Raw genomic sequence first — 18,421 nt, forward strand, 5'->3', positions numbered from 1 at the left:
GCCTTGGAACGAGAAAAGCAAGGATAAAATTATTATTATCATCAGGCACGTGACCTTCAAGAGCCCAGTTGATGCAAAACACACATGTATGTGGTCCACTTCCGGTCAAAATTTTATTTCTGATTTAAATTTCCTTTATTGAGATCTATGAGGGTCTATAGATATTTTCGGCAAGCAAACCAGCGCTGACCTGTAATGTAATTTTGTGTAATTATTCTCTACAGTATAGTCCAGACCACTGTGTCTTTGTACGTCTTTACTCTTTTGTTTGAGTGTGCTTAGCGGCAGTGACAAGACACGGGCAGCTAGTTTACAAGAATTTGGAATTAATGAGGAATTTGATGTCAACCAGATGATCTTCATGTTGAAATATTTTTTCAGCATCAATTACATTCATTCTCCGAAGACAAATCTTCCTCCCTAATGAACAACTATTAAATTGAGACTGACTTAAAACAACTTTCAGTTGAAATATGTAAATAACTGCAAATGAGTGCCGTGATATCAAAAATCTCTAAATCAAAATCACAAAGGCTGTCGCTTACTGTATGGTGCCGCCCAAAAAGGTTTTTGGATAAAGAAACTCATTTCCGCCCCATTACATGTAGTCACTCAGCGCAGCGAGGGGAAGAAATATTTGGCGAAACAGACACTCCAGATTATTTTTGTTGGTTCTTTTGTAGATGGATCCGGTAAGCTGACTTGTTTTGACATTGTACACAGTTTTATTTGTCATTTTGGAACCTCTATCGCGAAAAAATTCAAAGCTGGGTTTGAAAAAACTTTATTTGGTAAAAGTCTTATCTATATAATTTTCTGCGGTTGACAGGAGTATACGGGAGTTGTGTCTGACTCAGATGTAGTTTGATTGTTCAAGCAGGACGTATTGAATGCAAACTGACACTCTGGGAAAAATAAAACAAGAGCCCCAGGTTTTACTTTTCACTGACAGCGTAACCAGTTAACAGCTGAGAGGATTGCCAAAGTAGAATACATATACCGTTCTTTGATGTTTTAAAACTAGTCATATCTACACCTGTCTAATCGTAAGATTAACCCATAACATTCGTTATTAGTCAGTGCCCAATATCTATTAACTAGAAATCAATCGTTAAGAATGGTTGCCAAGGTCGAATTGTGTTACTGATTTCAGATGATTGTTTGATCGAGTGGTCGAGACAAGACCCAAGTCGCTTTTTTGAATTTTGTCTGCGAAATATACAGTCGCGAAACTCCTATAAGCACCACCCAAAATGTCAAGCCTAAGTGGTCGATTACGGGAGGTGGTCACTTACGAGAGTTTTGACCATATGGAGTCAAAATTTAGCCTCATTAACATATGGTAACTGCTGAGACTTGCCCCATGCGCCAATGCCGCTGCAATGTTTTATTCGTGTGAAAAGTCAATTTCCCGAAAAAAATCCGGTTCTTGCCATTCAGAAATTTCCGTCTCTTGTACTAACCAGGAATACAATAATGTTACAACACCTTATTATCCAATTTCCTCTATACTATCTGTCAAGTGGTCGCTTATGGGAGGTTAAAAACAGAAGAAAATTTCAAACTTTTAGCTATAAAAACGGTCGCGGTCGCTTACTCATCTAGAGGCAAATTCAGCAAGATCGTTTCAAATGCCTGGTACAAGTGTTCAGGGGCATTAAATCTTATATTTCTTTAAAAATTGCATTTTTCCTGAACGTCATCATTTTTCAGCCTATCGACCATATGCTAATGAGGCAAAAAATTCCACCCAATTTGGTTCAAGCTTTCGTCAGCGACCACCTCCCATAAGCGACCACCTAAGCTTGGCATTTTGTCGCTTACGGGAGGTTCGCCTGTGTCTTCAATGATCGGTAGCGATCGTATGAAACTAAATAAAAGGAATAAAAAGGAAATTTTCCACCGCCTTTACTATCATATTTTTTATTGCAGCTCACAGTTTGAGTTTTGCGCGCTTTCGGAAAACTGTTTGCTTCTAGTCGGAACAGATAATATACGCGGACAAATATCCGAGCATATTTATACTGAGAGACATACCAAAATGTTTTTTACAGGTTTCTCTTCAAGCAATTGCTCTTGGTAAAATAAACGAAACAAGCGCTCTTCTTGTATCGAGTTTACGACAAGGCATCTGGGATCAAGTGAGTTTAGATTTTCTTGGCGTCCTAATTCACTGTAGCCCAACAAACCTTGACGCCGCTATCTCTCTTGGAGAAAAGCTAATTAATTCATTTCTTAAGGACCTTATTGACAACCAAACACAACGTGAATTATTTTGCTGCATTGGTCATATAACGCGTAATTTTCAGACAAGCTCTCTTCTCCACGAAGCTGCTCGACGCGGAAGCGTGCAGCAATTACAACGACTTCTACAGAATCGACGCAGTTGTGTCGATGTTCAAAGATTCTTCAGTGAAACAGACGAAAGAGGTAAAACACCACTGATGTGGGCCTGCCTGAATAACAGTGTTGATGTCATAAAGTTTCTGTTGTCCAATGGAGTGGATCTTTATGCGAGGGACTTCTCCGGACAAACGCCGTTTCTCCACGCTTGCCGAGGTAATACGCGAGAGGTTCTCGAGTTTCTGGCGAGGAGGGGAGCTCGTATTCATGATATTGACAACGACGGCCAACATGGTGTGCATCATGCGGCGCGGTGTAACTCGCGCGAGGTACTCGAGCTGCTGTTTCAGGAACTACAAGCAGATATTCATATTAAAGACTGGAAAAACCGATTTCCAATTCATCACGCTGCGGCGACAGGCAGGACTGAGAACGTTCTGTTTCTACTTCAGAACCGTAGCTGCTTAAATTCGAAGACACGAGTCATAAGAGACAGAGGGTTTGATGAGTTGGGAAATAATCACGGTGGAATGACACCTGTACATTACGCCGCGCAAAATGGTTATGCTAATATTGTGAGACTTCTCGAACAACATGGCGCCGATATTGATGCTGTTACGGATTGTGGGCGTTCCGTGTCCATGTTAGCCGCGGAAAATGGCCATAAAGATGTCTTAGTTAACTGCATAAACGAAAGTTCATTAAGTACGCCAAAAGAAAAACGCGTTGAATCATCCAATCGCGCGAGTTCGTATAAAAATCAAGTCACTCGGGTAAATGAATGTGATGTGAATCACAGTTCAGAAACGTTCAGCGCATAATCCTTAGGAGGCTTCGTTGTTTTCAGAAGATCCTGAAAAAATTATTTGTCGTTGAGGGAAATGTTAACAAAATTTCCTGAAGTACACTAGTTCGGTCAGTGCCAAATAACAACAACAACAACAACAAAACAACAACAAGGAATACAACAACATTCCCTTTGAAGCCAAACGTGGGTTGGTTAAGATGGCTGAACATCGACCGAGTTTTCTTTTGCTTGTTTAAGGGGCACTATCTCCGCTTTCACATCGTGTTGTAACATAAAATCGCCTTATAATCTTCTAATAGAACGAGAAACAAAACAAAAAGCCAAATTGGTAAAGCAAAGAAATAATCGATTAAATAGAGAACAAAAAGTGAATGAAAGATTCCAAATAAACAAAAAATGTTCACACTTGCGTTGCTTAGATGTTTCTTCGGAAGATAATAAAAAATGCGAGTAAGGCTGCTTTGGCGGCCCACTGGGCAAAATCGTAGTTCGTGACAAAATGTGGTTTAATTAAGTACAACAACAACTTTATTTCTACTCAATATTTATACACAAGTTAAACTAATAAGCGAAAAATTAAAAAGTATCGTTTGCTCAAAATAACCATAAGGCTGGAAATACAGGGCAGTTGTCAATAGCAACGTAGTCGTTAGCTACAATGCTGTCATGATTAGAAATTACACAATTATTTGGTCAAGTTTTTACATTTTTTTCAGTCCGTACCAGGATTAATTTAATTATTTACAAATGTGGTTATGTCTGCAAAGATCCCACTAAAAGCTTAATGAGGTCGAACAATTCCTGGAGTACAGTGGATAAGTTAGAATGCATACTCTGGACGAACTAGTAGAAATCCAAATCAAATTTTTTTTACAAAGCATATTTTGTTTGTTACTTAAAGGAAATCATTCTTTGTTTTCAGTCAGTTACAATATGTACAATGAAAGTTTTAATACGGTCTCAGTTCGATTTTTTTTCATTCACTCAACGATGTCGGGAATGCTAACTGGTCGCTCGTTTTTCACTGTTTAAGAGTTCGATTGAATGACTCATTCGAAGTTGCTGTAACATTTACTATGGGATCCGAAGAGTTATGAACACCCATCTCATCCATAATCAACTCAAATTTCTCTTCCTGCTCGGCCTCCCTGGAATATTCTTGGACTATACTGTCCAAGCGCTGGAACAGATCTTTCTTGGTCGCCTGTAATTTTCTCAGTTGAGACTTAGTGACGACTTCTGCGAAACGCACTTTCTTTTCCTTCTTATTAAGATGGCAGCGATGCTCATTCCTTGCACGCTTCAGATATACAATAATATTACTGATTTGATCACAGAAGGACTTTTTTCTCGAGTTGTTTTGCTTCACATTTCCTGATGCTTCGATCTTTTGTTCCCTGGAGGCTTTAATTTGTTGGCTGATTACATCAAAGTTAATTGCTCTACTGCTCCTGGATTTAACTTCGGGAGTTTCATCTTCTGTTTTCCTAGACCGGGCTAACGTTTCCTCGAGTTTCCGTTGGCGTAAACTATTGCTTATCTTATCATAAAATTGATGGCGTTGCTTTGTTTTCTTCCAGCTGCATTCGTCCACGCTTGGGTCGTAAAGTGGGCTTTCTTTTACAGTGTTCTTTGTTTCTGCAAGTGCGTCGTTCAGTATGACGATGAAGAAGTTCATCGCCAAAATGGTGGTACTCAGCAGAATCATGGCTGCGAAAACTCTTCCGAACATTTTGTTGGTGAGCTCTAACTGATGGATTGGCCTTGCTTTCACTCGACCCAGAGTCAACTCTATTTGGAAAAAACTAGCTTTTAGAAACGATGAATAGCGCTCAAATCCCGCTCCAAAAGTCAGAATACCAAAGTGCAAGAAGGCAATGGAAAGAATTAAGAAAATAACACTGAAAGATGCGAAATGTCTCGCACTGTTCTTCAATGTTATGGAAAACACAGCAACGTGTTTATTGAATCTTATCAGGCGCAAGAGTTTCACAGAGATTACAAATACCAATAAACCAAGAACGACATTATCTACCTCGCGCCAAACCAGAGCTTCTTGGAAACTCACATGACCATACACGTTTTCTTGTAATTTTCTGATGACCGAAGACACTTTTTCCGATTGTACCACATACATAATAATAGCTAGCACGGAGAAAAACAAATGCCACAGTTCTACCCAGTTCCAGAAGGATTTAAAATACCGGAAACCCCGCTTGTAGAGCTTGTAACCCTCTCGTCCAAGGTACCACAGCACGAAGATGATAAATAAAAGAACACAGATCATATACAACTGTTTAGCGGCGGTCTGAGTGGAGGGCAAAGAGAGAACATCAATTCTCTTGAACGTTGCCGTGTGTCCTGACGCCCCAACTTCGTAGAAATACGTTGCAATAGCTAAAACATTTACTGACGGGTTGAAGGCTGAGAATTCCACAATAACAGCTCTGCTTTGTCTGTCCAGCCAGTCATTAGTTTTTAAATTCTTAATAATGCTAAAACCTGTTGCGTTCTCGTATCCTAAGTCAGCCACGAATCCTCCCCCAGGGTAAAATGAGAATTGTCCCCACTTGGGCACAGTTTCACTCTCCCCCGGATTCTGGTATCGCCAGGGCTTCGGGCAAAGTCGAAGTAGCTCCTCGTGACTCGAAGAGTTGTCGGTGGGCTTCCAGGTTGGTTTACTATAGGGGGTTCTATCTTCATTTTCTAGCCCGTATCCGTCGTAGCACACCGGAAATATTCTCGTCATATAATCAACTTTACAGGGTGCTGAAAATGTTTACAAAACCATTATTAGAAAATAGCTGTTGATGCCTTAAAGAAGGCTCTGTTCTACTGCAAAGAGGTTAATAAGAACATAATAGCTAATGCTACAATCAGAATTAACCTACTTTGACAAATTTCCAAGTAGATATAACTCATAGACTGCTTTTCTCACACTTCAAGGGTCCAACAACATGTTGAAGGAACAAGTATATTTGCTTTTGGACAGTTTTAGTTAAAGCAATAGTAAACGCGACAAACGGAATTCAATAATAATTCTATTATTAGATGTTTTGGTGTGTAGTATCGCTTTATATTTTTACTCGTTGTTTGTATTTTGACTCGCCCTACGGGCTCGTCAAAATACGGCACAACTGGTAAAAATATACAGCGACACTACCCACCAAAACATCTAATAAGATATATTTATAATCCATGAAGTATTTTCACTCGCCCGCGACTGGTCTAAACGCGTCAAGTGACTGAATACTCCTCCCAGTAAAAAGTGGGGAATATCCGAGTGATATTCCCCAATTTTCAAATCCGCGCGTGTTGCGAAAAATATTTAAAGGATAATAAACACAATAGCTTTTATTTGGCCCGAAAATATTATCCGATATTTGTCCCTGGACATTATCTGTTCCTCAAAGCTCACAGTGTTCCTGAAGCTACACTCTCGGAGAACCGTTCGCTTCTCGGAATAGATAATGTCCAAGGACAAATATCCGAGAGTATTTCCGCGCCAAATGGAGGCTATTGTTTATCTGTCTTCAGCTCACAGAATAGTGACTGAAGTAGCTCAATCACGGTATTTTAAGTAATTTTGGCCACATGCAAAATTACCTTTAAATTGAAAGAAACCGGATACTAGTAGCTTATTAAAGTAGAGAAACACCAAAGAGATAATAATAAACAGTAAAGGAACAAGGATGGTAAAGGATGGAAAAGATTAAAACGGATTACAAAGGACGCACTTAAAATATTTAGGCAAAACTTGTCAAGATGCCCAAACCAAGACGTAACTCTTTTAAGACCGCCATGGATTAGCCATTATCTGAGCCTCTGTATGCACTTTCTTCCGGATACAATTAAAGTGGCGATTATTGCCATTGCAAAACATTGAGCTTTGAGACTAAAACTTACTCGGTTTAACTCTTAGTTGCCGTGCTCGAGCCATCCCAACAAGGATTGAGTGCTTGTCTCCAATGTACACGGTTTGATTCTCTTGTTGGCCATTGTACCATCTGCCCGCAAACACACCTGGGATAAAAGCCTCATTTAACCAGCTCCAGAGCTTCTCCTTATCGTTAACCTATTATAGAGAAAAGAGAAAGAGAAAAGGTAAATGGACCGGTGAATACCGTAAATCCTCGAATTAACGCCCCCCGCCCCCCCACCAACCCCTCGAATAAGCGCCCCTCCTATCGGCCAAAATTTAAAATAAGCGCCTCCTCGAATAATCGCCCCCCTCCCCTCCCCCCCATTTTGTGGGCGAGTAACGAGACAACAAAGGATGTATAGTTTTCGTCATGTAGAACTTAGATTTGTACATTGTTTCAGTTTGTGAACACGTTAAGTGAACACGTTGAACACGTTAAGTACTAACGGTGTCGCGATTTAAACTTTAGCATCGGCTTTTTATGTCAATAAACAGCTTATGTTGTTATTTACGCGCAGATGTATTAAAAAAAATGATCTGCAGGCCAAGATTTGGGAAAAATGAAATAAGCGCGCCCCACCCCCCCCCCCCTCCCCCGCTCGAATAAGCGCGCCCCGTCTTCTCCTAAATTTGAAATAAGCGCCCTGGGCGCTGATTCGAGGATTTACGGTATACGAATGTTATTGAACTAACACGATGTCCATACTGGCGTAATATTTCACTTGCTCCTTTCTTCCCCCAAGGTTATCGACCCAGCCGAAATCGCTTCCATTCCGCAGGTCTTGTGACGCCACGTTCTAAGCACTAAAATAGGTTGGACTCATTCTCAGGGTGCGTTCGACTGACCGTATTCCAGAATAAAAATATCAGTATTAATTCCGCATTATTCCAAATAGCCAGTTACTTTTCAATGCTCAATTGAAAACCTCTCTAACAGCATAGAGCGGTTTCCAATTGAATATCGTAAAACCAAAACCAAAGTAATCACTTAAGCCAGTCACAAAGGACACAGACCAACGAACCAATCAATTATCGAAGTAAATACATGAAGCTGACGCGTTGCGCGGGAAAACGTATGCGGGCGAGTCTCGATTGGTTATGTATGACAAAATGGCGCGAGTTTTTTAAGCCAATCGTGTAGCATGATACGACAAAACCAATTTACTTTTCGACATTTAATTGAAAACCGCTCTAACTTAGTGGAATTAATTGAAGAACATTTCGCTTTGGTTTTAAAGATCATGCCTACTGTTCGTACTGCTCGTTTTGTAAAATATGTTGAGCTGAACAGCTCAACAAATGAAAAACCAAACGAATCCACATGATTACTCAGTTTGGAGTTAAACCAGACTTGTTTCATTGTTGACAGTACTTACCTTTTCAAAGTTTGGTAACCTATCCCGGATGGACTTTGTCATGTGATATTGGTAACTATTCCGGTTGCCATAACACAAGACCATGACCATAAAGATGAACAGGATGTAAACGACAAGCTCGAAGTAAAGAATCGACATGTTCTTTTTCTTTAGCTGTTGTTTCCTCATGTCTTCCACTTCAGATAGCTTCATTTTCCATAGTCGCTGTTGTGAGGGGCTACTTTTAGCTGCTTCGTGGCTTTGGCGTCCTTCAGATCTACTCTTTTTCCATTTGACAATGGCGGCGAGGAATATCGCTATGAATAACACTTTAGCAGGTTCTGTAATTGTCACATCCTTCCCCAGTGATACAAGCACTGACGTCAGCCACTGCTCGCTAGTGCTCTTTCCCCAAATTAAGCTGTAGAAGATGGTAAACGAAGCAGAAACAACACAAGAACTAAACAAGAAGAACCAGGCCAGGTAAGTAAGGCACTTCGCTTTACGACAGTACAGAGTCTCACTTGCTCCTTTCTGAAAAAGGAATACTGTCACAATGTTTATGGGTGCAACGATAAGTGCACTTTTAAAAGTGATAATGATTTGGGCCCACGAGAATTTCAGGGGTCCTACTTGTAGCACTTGCTCAGATTTACCTTCCAGCTTATAGAACATCGCGTTAGCAAACATGGCCGTAAGCAGCACTGACAGGCAGCACGACGCTCGCTGTACTCTTGTAAAGCGGCTTCTCCTCGGCTTCGCTAGAACTGAAACCCAAAGATGGGTTTCAGTCAGACCTCTCCACCAACGCTTTAGCATCTCGTGTCTAAAAGTGCCCTCATTTGGCGCCTGTTCGATGATTCGCTCAATTCGACCGTCTTCTCGCTCCAGGGCAAGCCACTGGCTGCTGGTAAATGCCCAAGCGTGATTCACCTGTTCGTCAATGACAACGATTTCTTCTAGAAACCAGGAAGGGCTCTCACCAGAGTTGTCATGACCAATTCGCACTGCCTGAATCGTACCAAGAGACTGACTAAGATTAAGAACAAACACATCCGTGTTTCCACGAGTAAAGAGTAAATTATCCACGCCACGCTCTTCTAAGTTGAGCTGAACAATTCCGCTGCTTCCTTCACTACCGTATATCTCCATGGCAACCTTAGCTGTTGTACCTGAATTTCTCCACACGCCCGTGGAAATGATTATCCGATAGATGTGCGAGCAGCTTGCTGTGGAGGGTAGATGCACTGGCAGACTAGTCTAGGAATCAAAGTAGATTTCATTTATTAATGTACTGTGAGATACTAGACCTGAAGTTTTAACGGCTGAAGCTAAGATCATGATAACAACGAATAAACTGGAACTCCGTTAAAACGGTCACTAACGGGCCATGAAAATTTCACAGCATTAATGGGATCTATTTTAAGTGACATCTTTGTGAAGGAAATTGTGTTTGATTTGTTAACGACAGAGGTCAATAACATGTTACAGGTGTTTGAATAAACAAGAGAATCGCTCAATATTTTTTCTTTTGTTTAACAAAAAAACAACAACAACAACAACAAAAAAAACAAATGCGTATTTGGTTGGTTGTAAGTTGGGATTTCAGAACGTAATCGTTGGCCGTATTAACAGGGTGGCCGCATGGACGGGTTTTCTTATGAGAAATATGTACGGGCGTTTCGGCAGGACAAAAACACTTTTTTTACAAGCTGCATTTGTATGAATTCCAAAATTGTTGAACTGAAATCGTTGGATTCCAGGGTAGAACCCGGTAAGTTTGTAAAATGTTCAAAACAGCGGATTTTACAGTTGAACCCAACATTAATTCTTATAAATCGATATGGTTAAACTTCCTGTAATAAGTCATGTTGTAACTTAGTTTCATATGTAGGGCCATAAGGAAGACTACAGCCTTGACTGTAATTATGCGCTCTATTGAAAGAAATTGTCATCATCAATGCTTACATTTCTGGCGTCTTTTTTATCCGCTTTTCTGACGATAAGCAGCACGACAATATAACACAGGAGAACTACAGAGATCGTCACAATAACTGCAACGTTTCCAGTTTCTTGTAGATCCTTGAACTCCACTGAGACCTTGTCAAAATCAATGGGATTCGGTTTAATCAAAAGAGATCCTCCAAATGAAGTCAGATGATTACAGGAACAATTAATAAATCCGTTGTATGTTGCTGATAAAACCTGGTAAAAAATAAACGGAAAAAGAAAACGAAATTAAATTAAACCATTTAAAATTCTCCACATTATCATTTGTAGTACGTAGGCTAGCAAAAGCTGATCACGCTGCTTGTAAAACGGCCTATCAAAATAATTTTTTTCTCTGACAGTCTGTTAAAAATTTCAACATAAAAAGAATTTCACCACAAACTTGAAATAATTACTTCATTTCGGATTGGTTCATAGAAGGCAAATTTGTCGTAAACAAGCACTAGAGTGCTACAGCCTGCGTCAAATTACGAAAACTATTAAATGCCCTGGACAGTTGCCGCGGATTACTCTTTCATATCAGAATTTCAGAAGCAGAGGCTTCTAAAGATCACAAGATTGCAAAATTGAAAATGACAAATGAGACCTGACTGAAGAACGTTTATACCACTCACCCGACAGCCCTTTGCTATCCACTTTTCCCTCTCCTCTGACCAGAAGACACAGCTCCCATAGGCTACCCTCAGAGTGTAGTTTTGATCCGATTTAGAATCGTATACTGGCACCACAGTCACATTTTCGTCCTGACGGGAACTGGGAGGGGGGTCCTTGACCTCGACACATGAACGCTTTTGTCGTCTATTTCTGAAACATGACCTTTTCTCCCTCTTGTGAGAGTTTGTTCTACTTCTGTTATAGCCTTGCACTCCAAGAAAGTACTTCCCTGGTCGCTTGGCGAGAGTTTCTATTGGACTCGTTAGCTGGGAACATTTAGTTTTGCCATCCTTTCTGCCACGCGCACCTGGTGACCAAACACACTTTTCGCTCTTCGAGACAGTGGCATAGAGGTCATGCTCTTGGGTGGTTGGCCGCTGACCATATCGCAAGTACACAAACAGATTTGTATTTGCCTCAGTAGGCGTGATTTCCAGCATTATCAGGGTATTTTCGTACTCAACATCAATTACATGAAAACGCAGATAATCATTCTGGCTGAAATACGGCCCATTTTCGAAGGAGACCGTCTGGTTTTGTAATGGTGCAACGATGATAACGTTGTTTGAGAGATTTGATACTTTAATCAGCTTGCGTGTGTCATCTTTTAAGTCCAGAGCTAAGACATCAGAGTTGACTCTTTGCTCAGTACTGTCCCAGGTGTAAGGATTGAATGGGATTGATAGCATCTGCAAAAAGGACAAAAACGTTCATCAACTGTCCGGCATTAATAACGTTAAGAGTGTGTCCGCGAGAAAACCAGGAAGAACCAGGCAGCAGGTGATACAGCTAAAATCACCGATTTCCCTCAAACTCGGCACAAATGTTGGGTTTGGTGAGTGAATTATTGTTGCAAAAAAGTAGGTCAAAATATTTTATTCCCTTCAAGTTAGGAGGACCCCCTGCAAAAATGGCCATTTGACACTAAATATGCATATTTAACTAGCCATCTTTGGTTTAGTATTTCTACAACAAGAAAAACTATGTGAAAAGGAAATCCACTGGATCATGTGCTACAACTATCAGTCTAAGAGCACAGATATTCATTTCAACTGGGCAATTTGATTTCTCTCCATGGCTTCATCTTAGGTAAGGTGGATATTTCGTAGTGTTGTGAATAGCCTTTAATTGATGGCAAATATCTGCAATGGGCAAAACCAGAAGCATATCACCTAGAATAGGTGATATGCTTCTGGCAAAACCAAATACACATTATTCTAACCTGGATAGTGAGAGCAATCAATAAAGTTCTCAAAATGCCATAAAATGTTTGGGGACTTCAGTATTTTTTTCTGTGCTGGCGTACTGTTTACATGCAAGTTTACCATTTATGGCCATTTCATGAACATCCACTAAAACACAAAAGCCATTTCTCTGTGTTAACCTAACCCGAAATCAACAAGAAATATCAATCTAAGCATTTTCCTATCGATTACGAGACACTTCTTTCAAATACTTTCGGAGCTATATCTTAAAGCATATAGGCGTACAAGCTGGGGGGGGGGGGGGGGGGCGAGGGGGCTGCAGTCCCCCTAGCTACGGAAATTACGTATTTGGTGCGGCAAACAACATTAAATTCGGCAGGGTCTGTCGCAGTATGCGACGTTGGAGCGGCAGCTGATTCATACGGCGTTCTCCTCATGTGTCGAACCTAATGCATAAATTACTGTAATGTATTTTTCATATAACGGGACTCGTGATTGGCTCAAAATTGAGTGGCGTGACCAGTCATCCATGAAGCTCAAAGTCGTCGCTAAAAATAGACAACAAAATACCAGGATGCCTTCGATTTATGAGAAACGGGACTGTATAAGCGAGTTTCTTTAGCGCAAATTCATTTTTTTGCTTTTTCTTCGTGAAAATAGCCCAGCTTATTAGATTTCCCTTTAACAAGTCGATTTAACCGGGCGAAAACCTGTCTAAATACAAACACTGAACCTTGAGTTTGAATTTGCTTCCCTAAATATTGCTATAACAGCATGATAACAGCGAAATGTTAGTCACAGCTTTTCTATTTGGACAGAGTTCGTGAATTCAGAGCGCATATTTTCGCGTCGAAAAATGTTACCTCCGGCTTCCCGAATTGAGTTCGACGCAAGTACGCCGTCTGAACCAGCCGTCGCTCCAAAGTCGCTCTAAAGTCGAACTTTATCAAGTTTGGTTCGGCACATGAGTGGAGCGGCGTTTCAGGACCGGGCCTTAAGATACATTCAGGCGGTACGCAGCTCTTACAAGGTTCGCTCTGATTGGTTGACGTAGTTTTAGGATGAAAAAATAATCAACAAGAAGTGGATTAATTAAAGAAATATTAAGAAATGAATACCAAGAAATAAATATAGAAGGTAATATAAAAAAATTTGATGGGAAAGGATATCAAGAGCGTAGGTCGAATGCATAGGTTGATTTAAGTTAGTTTAGCCTTGAAATTCTTTGTTACTTTCTTGAAATAAAAAATGCTCCATGCAAGTAAGGATGAAGATTTGCCCAGTTGCCCTTGTTGCCCAGTTGGCCATGTTGCCTTCTTACCCTTGTTGCTCTTGTTGCCCTGTTGCCCTCTTTGCCCTGTTGCCCATGCCATGTTAACCTTGTTGCGCGGTTGCCGCTGTTGCCCTGTTGCCCATGTTAACCTTGTTGCCCATGTAGCCCTGTAGCCCTGTAGCCATGTTGCCCATGTAGCCCTGTAGCCCGGTAGCCATGTTGCCCATGTAGCCCTGTAGCCCTGCAGCCCTGCAGCCCGGTAGCCCTGTAGCCCTATAGCCATGTTGCCCATGTTGCCCATGTAGCCCTGTAACCCTGTTGCCCTCTACCCTTTAGCCCTGTAGCCCTGTAGCCATGTTGCCCATGTTGCCCATGTAGCCCTGTAACCCTGTTGCCCTGTAGCCCTGTAGCCCTGTAGCCCATGTTGCCCATGTTGCCCTGTTGCCCTGTGTTCTAGGAGCGCTGTAGCCCTATAGCCATGTTGCCTATGTTGCCCATGTTGCCCTGTTGCCCTGTGTTCCTGTAGCCTTGTAGCCCTGTAGCCCTATAGCCATGTTGCCCATGTTGCCCATGATGTCCATGTTGCCCATGTAGCCCTGTAACCCTGTAACCCTGTTGCCCTGTAGCCCATGTTGCCCATGTTGCCCTGTTGCCCCGTAGCCCTGTAGCCCTGTAGCCATGTAGACCTTTAGCCATGTAGCCAAGTTGCCCATGTAGCCCTGTAACCCTATTGCCGTGTAGCCCTGTAGCCCATGTTGCCCTTAGCCCTTAGCCCTGTAGCCCTGTAGCTCTTTAGCCATGTAGTCATGTTGCCCATGTAGCCTTGTAGCCCTGTTGCCCTGTAGTCCTGTAGCCCTGTTGCCCATGTTGCCCATGTTGCCCTTATTGCCCTGTTGCCCTGTTGCCCTTGTTGGACACGGAATCACGTCAAGACAATCATGATAAATGTGTGCTTGGATGATGTTATTAGTCATCACTTCCTATCCCAGGGGCAACCCGAAAACACGCGGACCCCCACAATGGACCGGGTCCGCGGGCTACCCTATGGAGCGGTCCATGGACTACCCCTATGGACCCCCTCTACGGACCACCCCAAAATAGTGTAAAAATAATAAATAAAGATTTAACTTATGGGTTGTCTAATAGCTTCAAACTCGTGTCGGTGATTTTTCGAGTGTTACACTGTGCAAATGTAACAGACTTGGGTTTTTAACACCCCACCCCCCCTCCCTAAAAGAAATTGCCTAAAAGCCGTTTTCAGCGTAAGGAAATGCCAATGTTAAAAAGGAAAGTTCTTACCTTCCATTTTTGGCTCAATCTGGCTATGGAAGATATATTTTTAGGCCGTTTATTCTTCTTTGTATCTGTTATTCCGCTGAGTAAATTGTGAAGCCTGGAACGAGTTCACGAGCCCACGGGAGGATGGGCTAAACAAAATGGCAGAGGGGAAAGAATACAAATTTTGAGGCTTCCCGGAGGCTTCCCCGTACGCATCTTTCGTATACTTTATGGCCAAAGCAAAGGAAATGGCAATGTGTAATTATATAAATTGCACCCAAGCCTGAATCCAGGCCTGCCCATTTGCACAATGTAACGTTCGAAATTTCGCCGTCACGAGTAATCTATTAGACAACCCGCCACTGAAATATTTATTTATTATTTTTATTATATTTTGGGGGATGGTCCGTAGAGGGGGTTCGTAGGGGGAGTCCGTGGACCGGTCCACAGGTAGTCTGCGGACCCGGTCCATAGTGGGGGTCCGCGGACCGGGGGTCAGTGTTTTCGGGTTACCCCTATCACAGACTGCCATCTTTCATCGCCTTTTCGCCAAACTGCATACGTGTATTAAACTTTGGATGGCCGCTCTCCGGCTTTCAAATTGGGATGACCAAAAGGTGGCCGCGGCTGCTTAATATAGGTGGCCGGTTAATAGGGTTTTCTTGCAGTCGTTTACAAACAATAATTTCAGGACTTCGATAAATTACACAGGCCGCCTGACACTGAGGGGTGGCCGCTAAATAGTTGACTGTGTTTACTGTATTTTTCAAACAGTGTTAAAGATACTGTGTTTTTTTTCTTTCATGTTTGCCTTGATTTATGCCGGTTTTATATTATATTTATTTTGATTCGACTTCCATCAAGCACTTTGGCAGGCTTTTTGACGCACCTGGACAACCCTAGGCATTTAAATGTTTCTAAGCTTTGTGTTGTCTGGCCGCTATAATTGGCTTTAAATTGCCTGCCATCATAGCGAAGCAAAGGAAAATTTCTCTCTAACCGAGGAAGTAATCTCTTGTGAATGGTTTCTTGAAATAGAGCATAGCTCTCTTTTCAGAGATTATCTAATGCCTTTGGTTTTAAAAAGGGAGCATACATGCTCTTGGAAAACTTTCATCTGGTATTGTCTGATCATTTGGATAAGCCAAAAAGAAACATTGGACAGTTTAAGAAACAAGTGGGTGGAAATACTGGAAAAGGTTAAAGGTAATTGGAATCAATCCAATTCTCAGAAAGGATGAAATTCTCGGGAAACTTAATGATACAATCCAAGATAGAATTGCTGGAAAAGGTTGGACTGCAATTTAATGAATTTGTAGAGCTAGTACTGGAATACGTTAACATCGACATGGAAAAGTACCTAACACTGTTTGCCAGTCAGTGAGGTGTTCAGGGCGCAATTACAACACCTAACAACAGCATGATTACAGTTGAACCTCCACTAACGGCCCCCTCTCTAACAACAGCCACTTTTTGTTGTCCCAGCGGACAGTCCATACATTCACAACAGCCACCTGTCCACAACGGGAACGGTCACTTAAACGCTTTACAACTGCCAATTGAAAATAACTTCTCGACAACCACCAGTAAATCAACGACTGATGAACAGTGTATACATGCCCCCCCTTCAAAACAATTTTTAAAACATCCACTAAATGAGATAGGAGAATGACGTAAGTTACAAGGTACAACGTAGAAGGTAGAATTCGTTAGGACAAGTACTTAGGAGAGAGGGTGGAAATGACTGACTACTTCACAGCATTGGGATAGGTACCAGAAGGAAAAAGGGTGAGAAGGAGAACTGAGACCACTTGGAAGAAAGACTGCGTAGAAACAAAGTAACAAGGCTAGGTGTGCAGAATGGACAGTGTTGGACTGAGAGCATGGCAGCCTTATGCGCCTACTGGCGTGATGAGAACAGATGATAATGATAAAGTGAGAAATAAAATTAAGATAGTCTTGAAGATGGAGTTGTGGTGATGGTAAGGAAAGATCCTCCAAGATCCTCAACTGGGAGCTCATCTGCAAAGTCCCCATATCCAATCCCTCAAACCCCAGGGCACCAGAGTCAACTGGCAGACATGAAACTAGTTTGTCCATGTCAGAAACCCACCAAATCCCACCAAATCCCACCAAATGAAAATGCAGGGGATTTGCTATATAAAATATTGGAAATGATGGACATCAAAATACTCGTGGAGCATCCCTCACTGAATACAATCATGTTACTGCCCACCTTAGGTTTTGTTCTCCTGAAACATTATGTCTATGGAATGCTAATATTGCATCAGGTCTCTATTTAGAAAAAACAGTTCAAAAGCTAAGCTTAAGCAGCTTCGTTTATATTTCCTTGGTTTCTTATCACATTTTAAAAATTAATTCATTGCATCAAACTTAACAGTACAAAGTTACTCCAAATTTACTTCACCTAATTTCAGTTCTATTCATGAGAAAATGCCTTGGTTAACGCCCAGCTTAGTACGTAGGGACAAGGGCATTTGATCACAAAAAACAGACCGAACCAGAAAACAAATTAAATGTTAAATAGAATAGAGTGGTTTTCAATTGAGTGGCAAAAGTAATCAGGCAATAATAAGGTTTTGGTTTTGCTATGGTTTTAGATTGGCTGATTAGTCTAACTGGTGAGTAACTGTTTAGTTTTGGTTTTACGACACTCAGTTATTGAAAACTGCTGTAAACAAATCAAATAACAAATAAAATAGACAGTCAAATCTGGTAAAACTAAATAAGGTCACTCTGATCAAACAGACCCATCAATAGCTTAAAATTCTACTATGTTTGTACTCCCAATGTAAGCTTACTTAAACTAAAATAATACTTCTGGTTAACATTTGCAAGAATTATCTGCAAATAAGTTTTTAAACTTAGCTCTAAATATTAAAATATTTAGAGCTGTTTTGATAATTCGTGGGAAATAATCTGCTTCAATTCTTAAGGGCCCATTAACCGATTCATGCGCGCACTCGCGCGCGTTGCTAAAGAGGTGAAATTTCACTTCCGGTCACTTACGTCAACCTGAGCACTCAAAAACTTGCAAATTCGCATACATTTTAGATGTTTTTCTTTGTGTTTCGCAAAATGCAAAGTAAAAAAGTACAAGCAAAGACAAAATAAGAGAAAGACAGAAAAACAAGAGCAATAGAAAGAGAAAAACTAACTCTGTGTGGCTTTGTCTGATCTTACCGAAGTGCGCTGGTAGTGTAAATTGCGCATGCGCTGATAGGGTAACTTCCAATAGATATCGCGCGCACTTCCGGTTTCTTTAAATGCTAAAGGAAACGCGGTTTTTTATTAAATCCAGCCCTTTTCGACGAATTTCCAATAAAGCCAACGTTGGCAACATAGCTATGCATTCCTTTTTCGAAATCATGCTTTTTGCAGAAAATTACAAATTTTTCAATATTTTGAAATGCTCTCAAAATCTGACCTTTTAGAAATGAAACAAAATCGATGCATAACGTACTGAGGATTTAATTTAAAATATTAAATCAATGAAAAAAATCCCGAGAAAGTAATTTGCCTGAGAGCCTTTGCATTTTTTCTGTATTAGTC

At 41.1% G+C, this 18,421-nt stretch overlaps 1 protein-coding gene across 2 annotated transcripts in view; it reads right to left on the minus strand.

Annotated features, from left to right (window-relative positions):
• Positions 1-3,656: 3,656 nt before the first annotated feature.
• The window catches only part of LOC149114589 (polycystin-1-like protein 2), a 29,741-nt gene continuing 14,976 nt past the window's right edge, over positions 3,657-18,421 (minus strand). For both annotated transcript variants that reach the window (XM_089284007.1, XM_089284008.1), the window contains exons 8-12: positions 11,053-11,781; positions 10,397-10,633; positions 8,450-9,688; positions 7,058-7,226; positions 3,657-5,920 (exon numbers count right to left, since the gene is read on the minus strand). In XM_089284007.1, the coding sequence (XP_089140133.1) occupies positions 4,173-5,920; positions 7,058-7,226; positions 8,450-9,688; positions 10,397-10,633; positions 11,053-11,781 (4,122 nt within the window). In that variant the 3' untranslated portion in view covers positions 3,657-4,172. The remainder of the gene's footprint in view (positions 5,921-7,057; positions 7,227-8,449; positions 9,689-10,396; positions 10,634-11,052; positions 11,782-18,421) is intronic.

The sequence above is a fragment of the Orbicella faveolata genome, unplaced genomic scaffold, assembly GCF_042242905.1.
Source record: "Orbicella faveolata isolate gen_17 unplaced genomic scaffold, um_ofav_v1 contig_13, whole genome shotgun sequence".
Lineage (NCBI taxonomy): Eukaryota > Metazoa > Cnidaria > Anthozoa > Scleractinia > Merulinidae > Orbicella > Orbicella faveolata.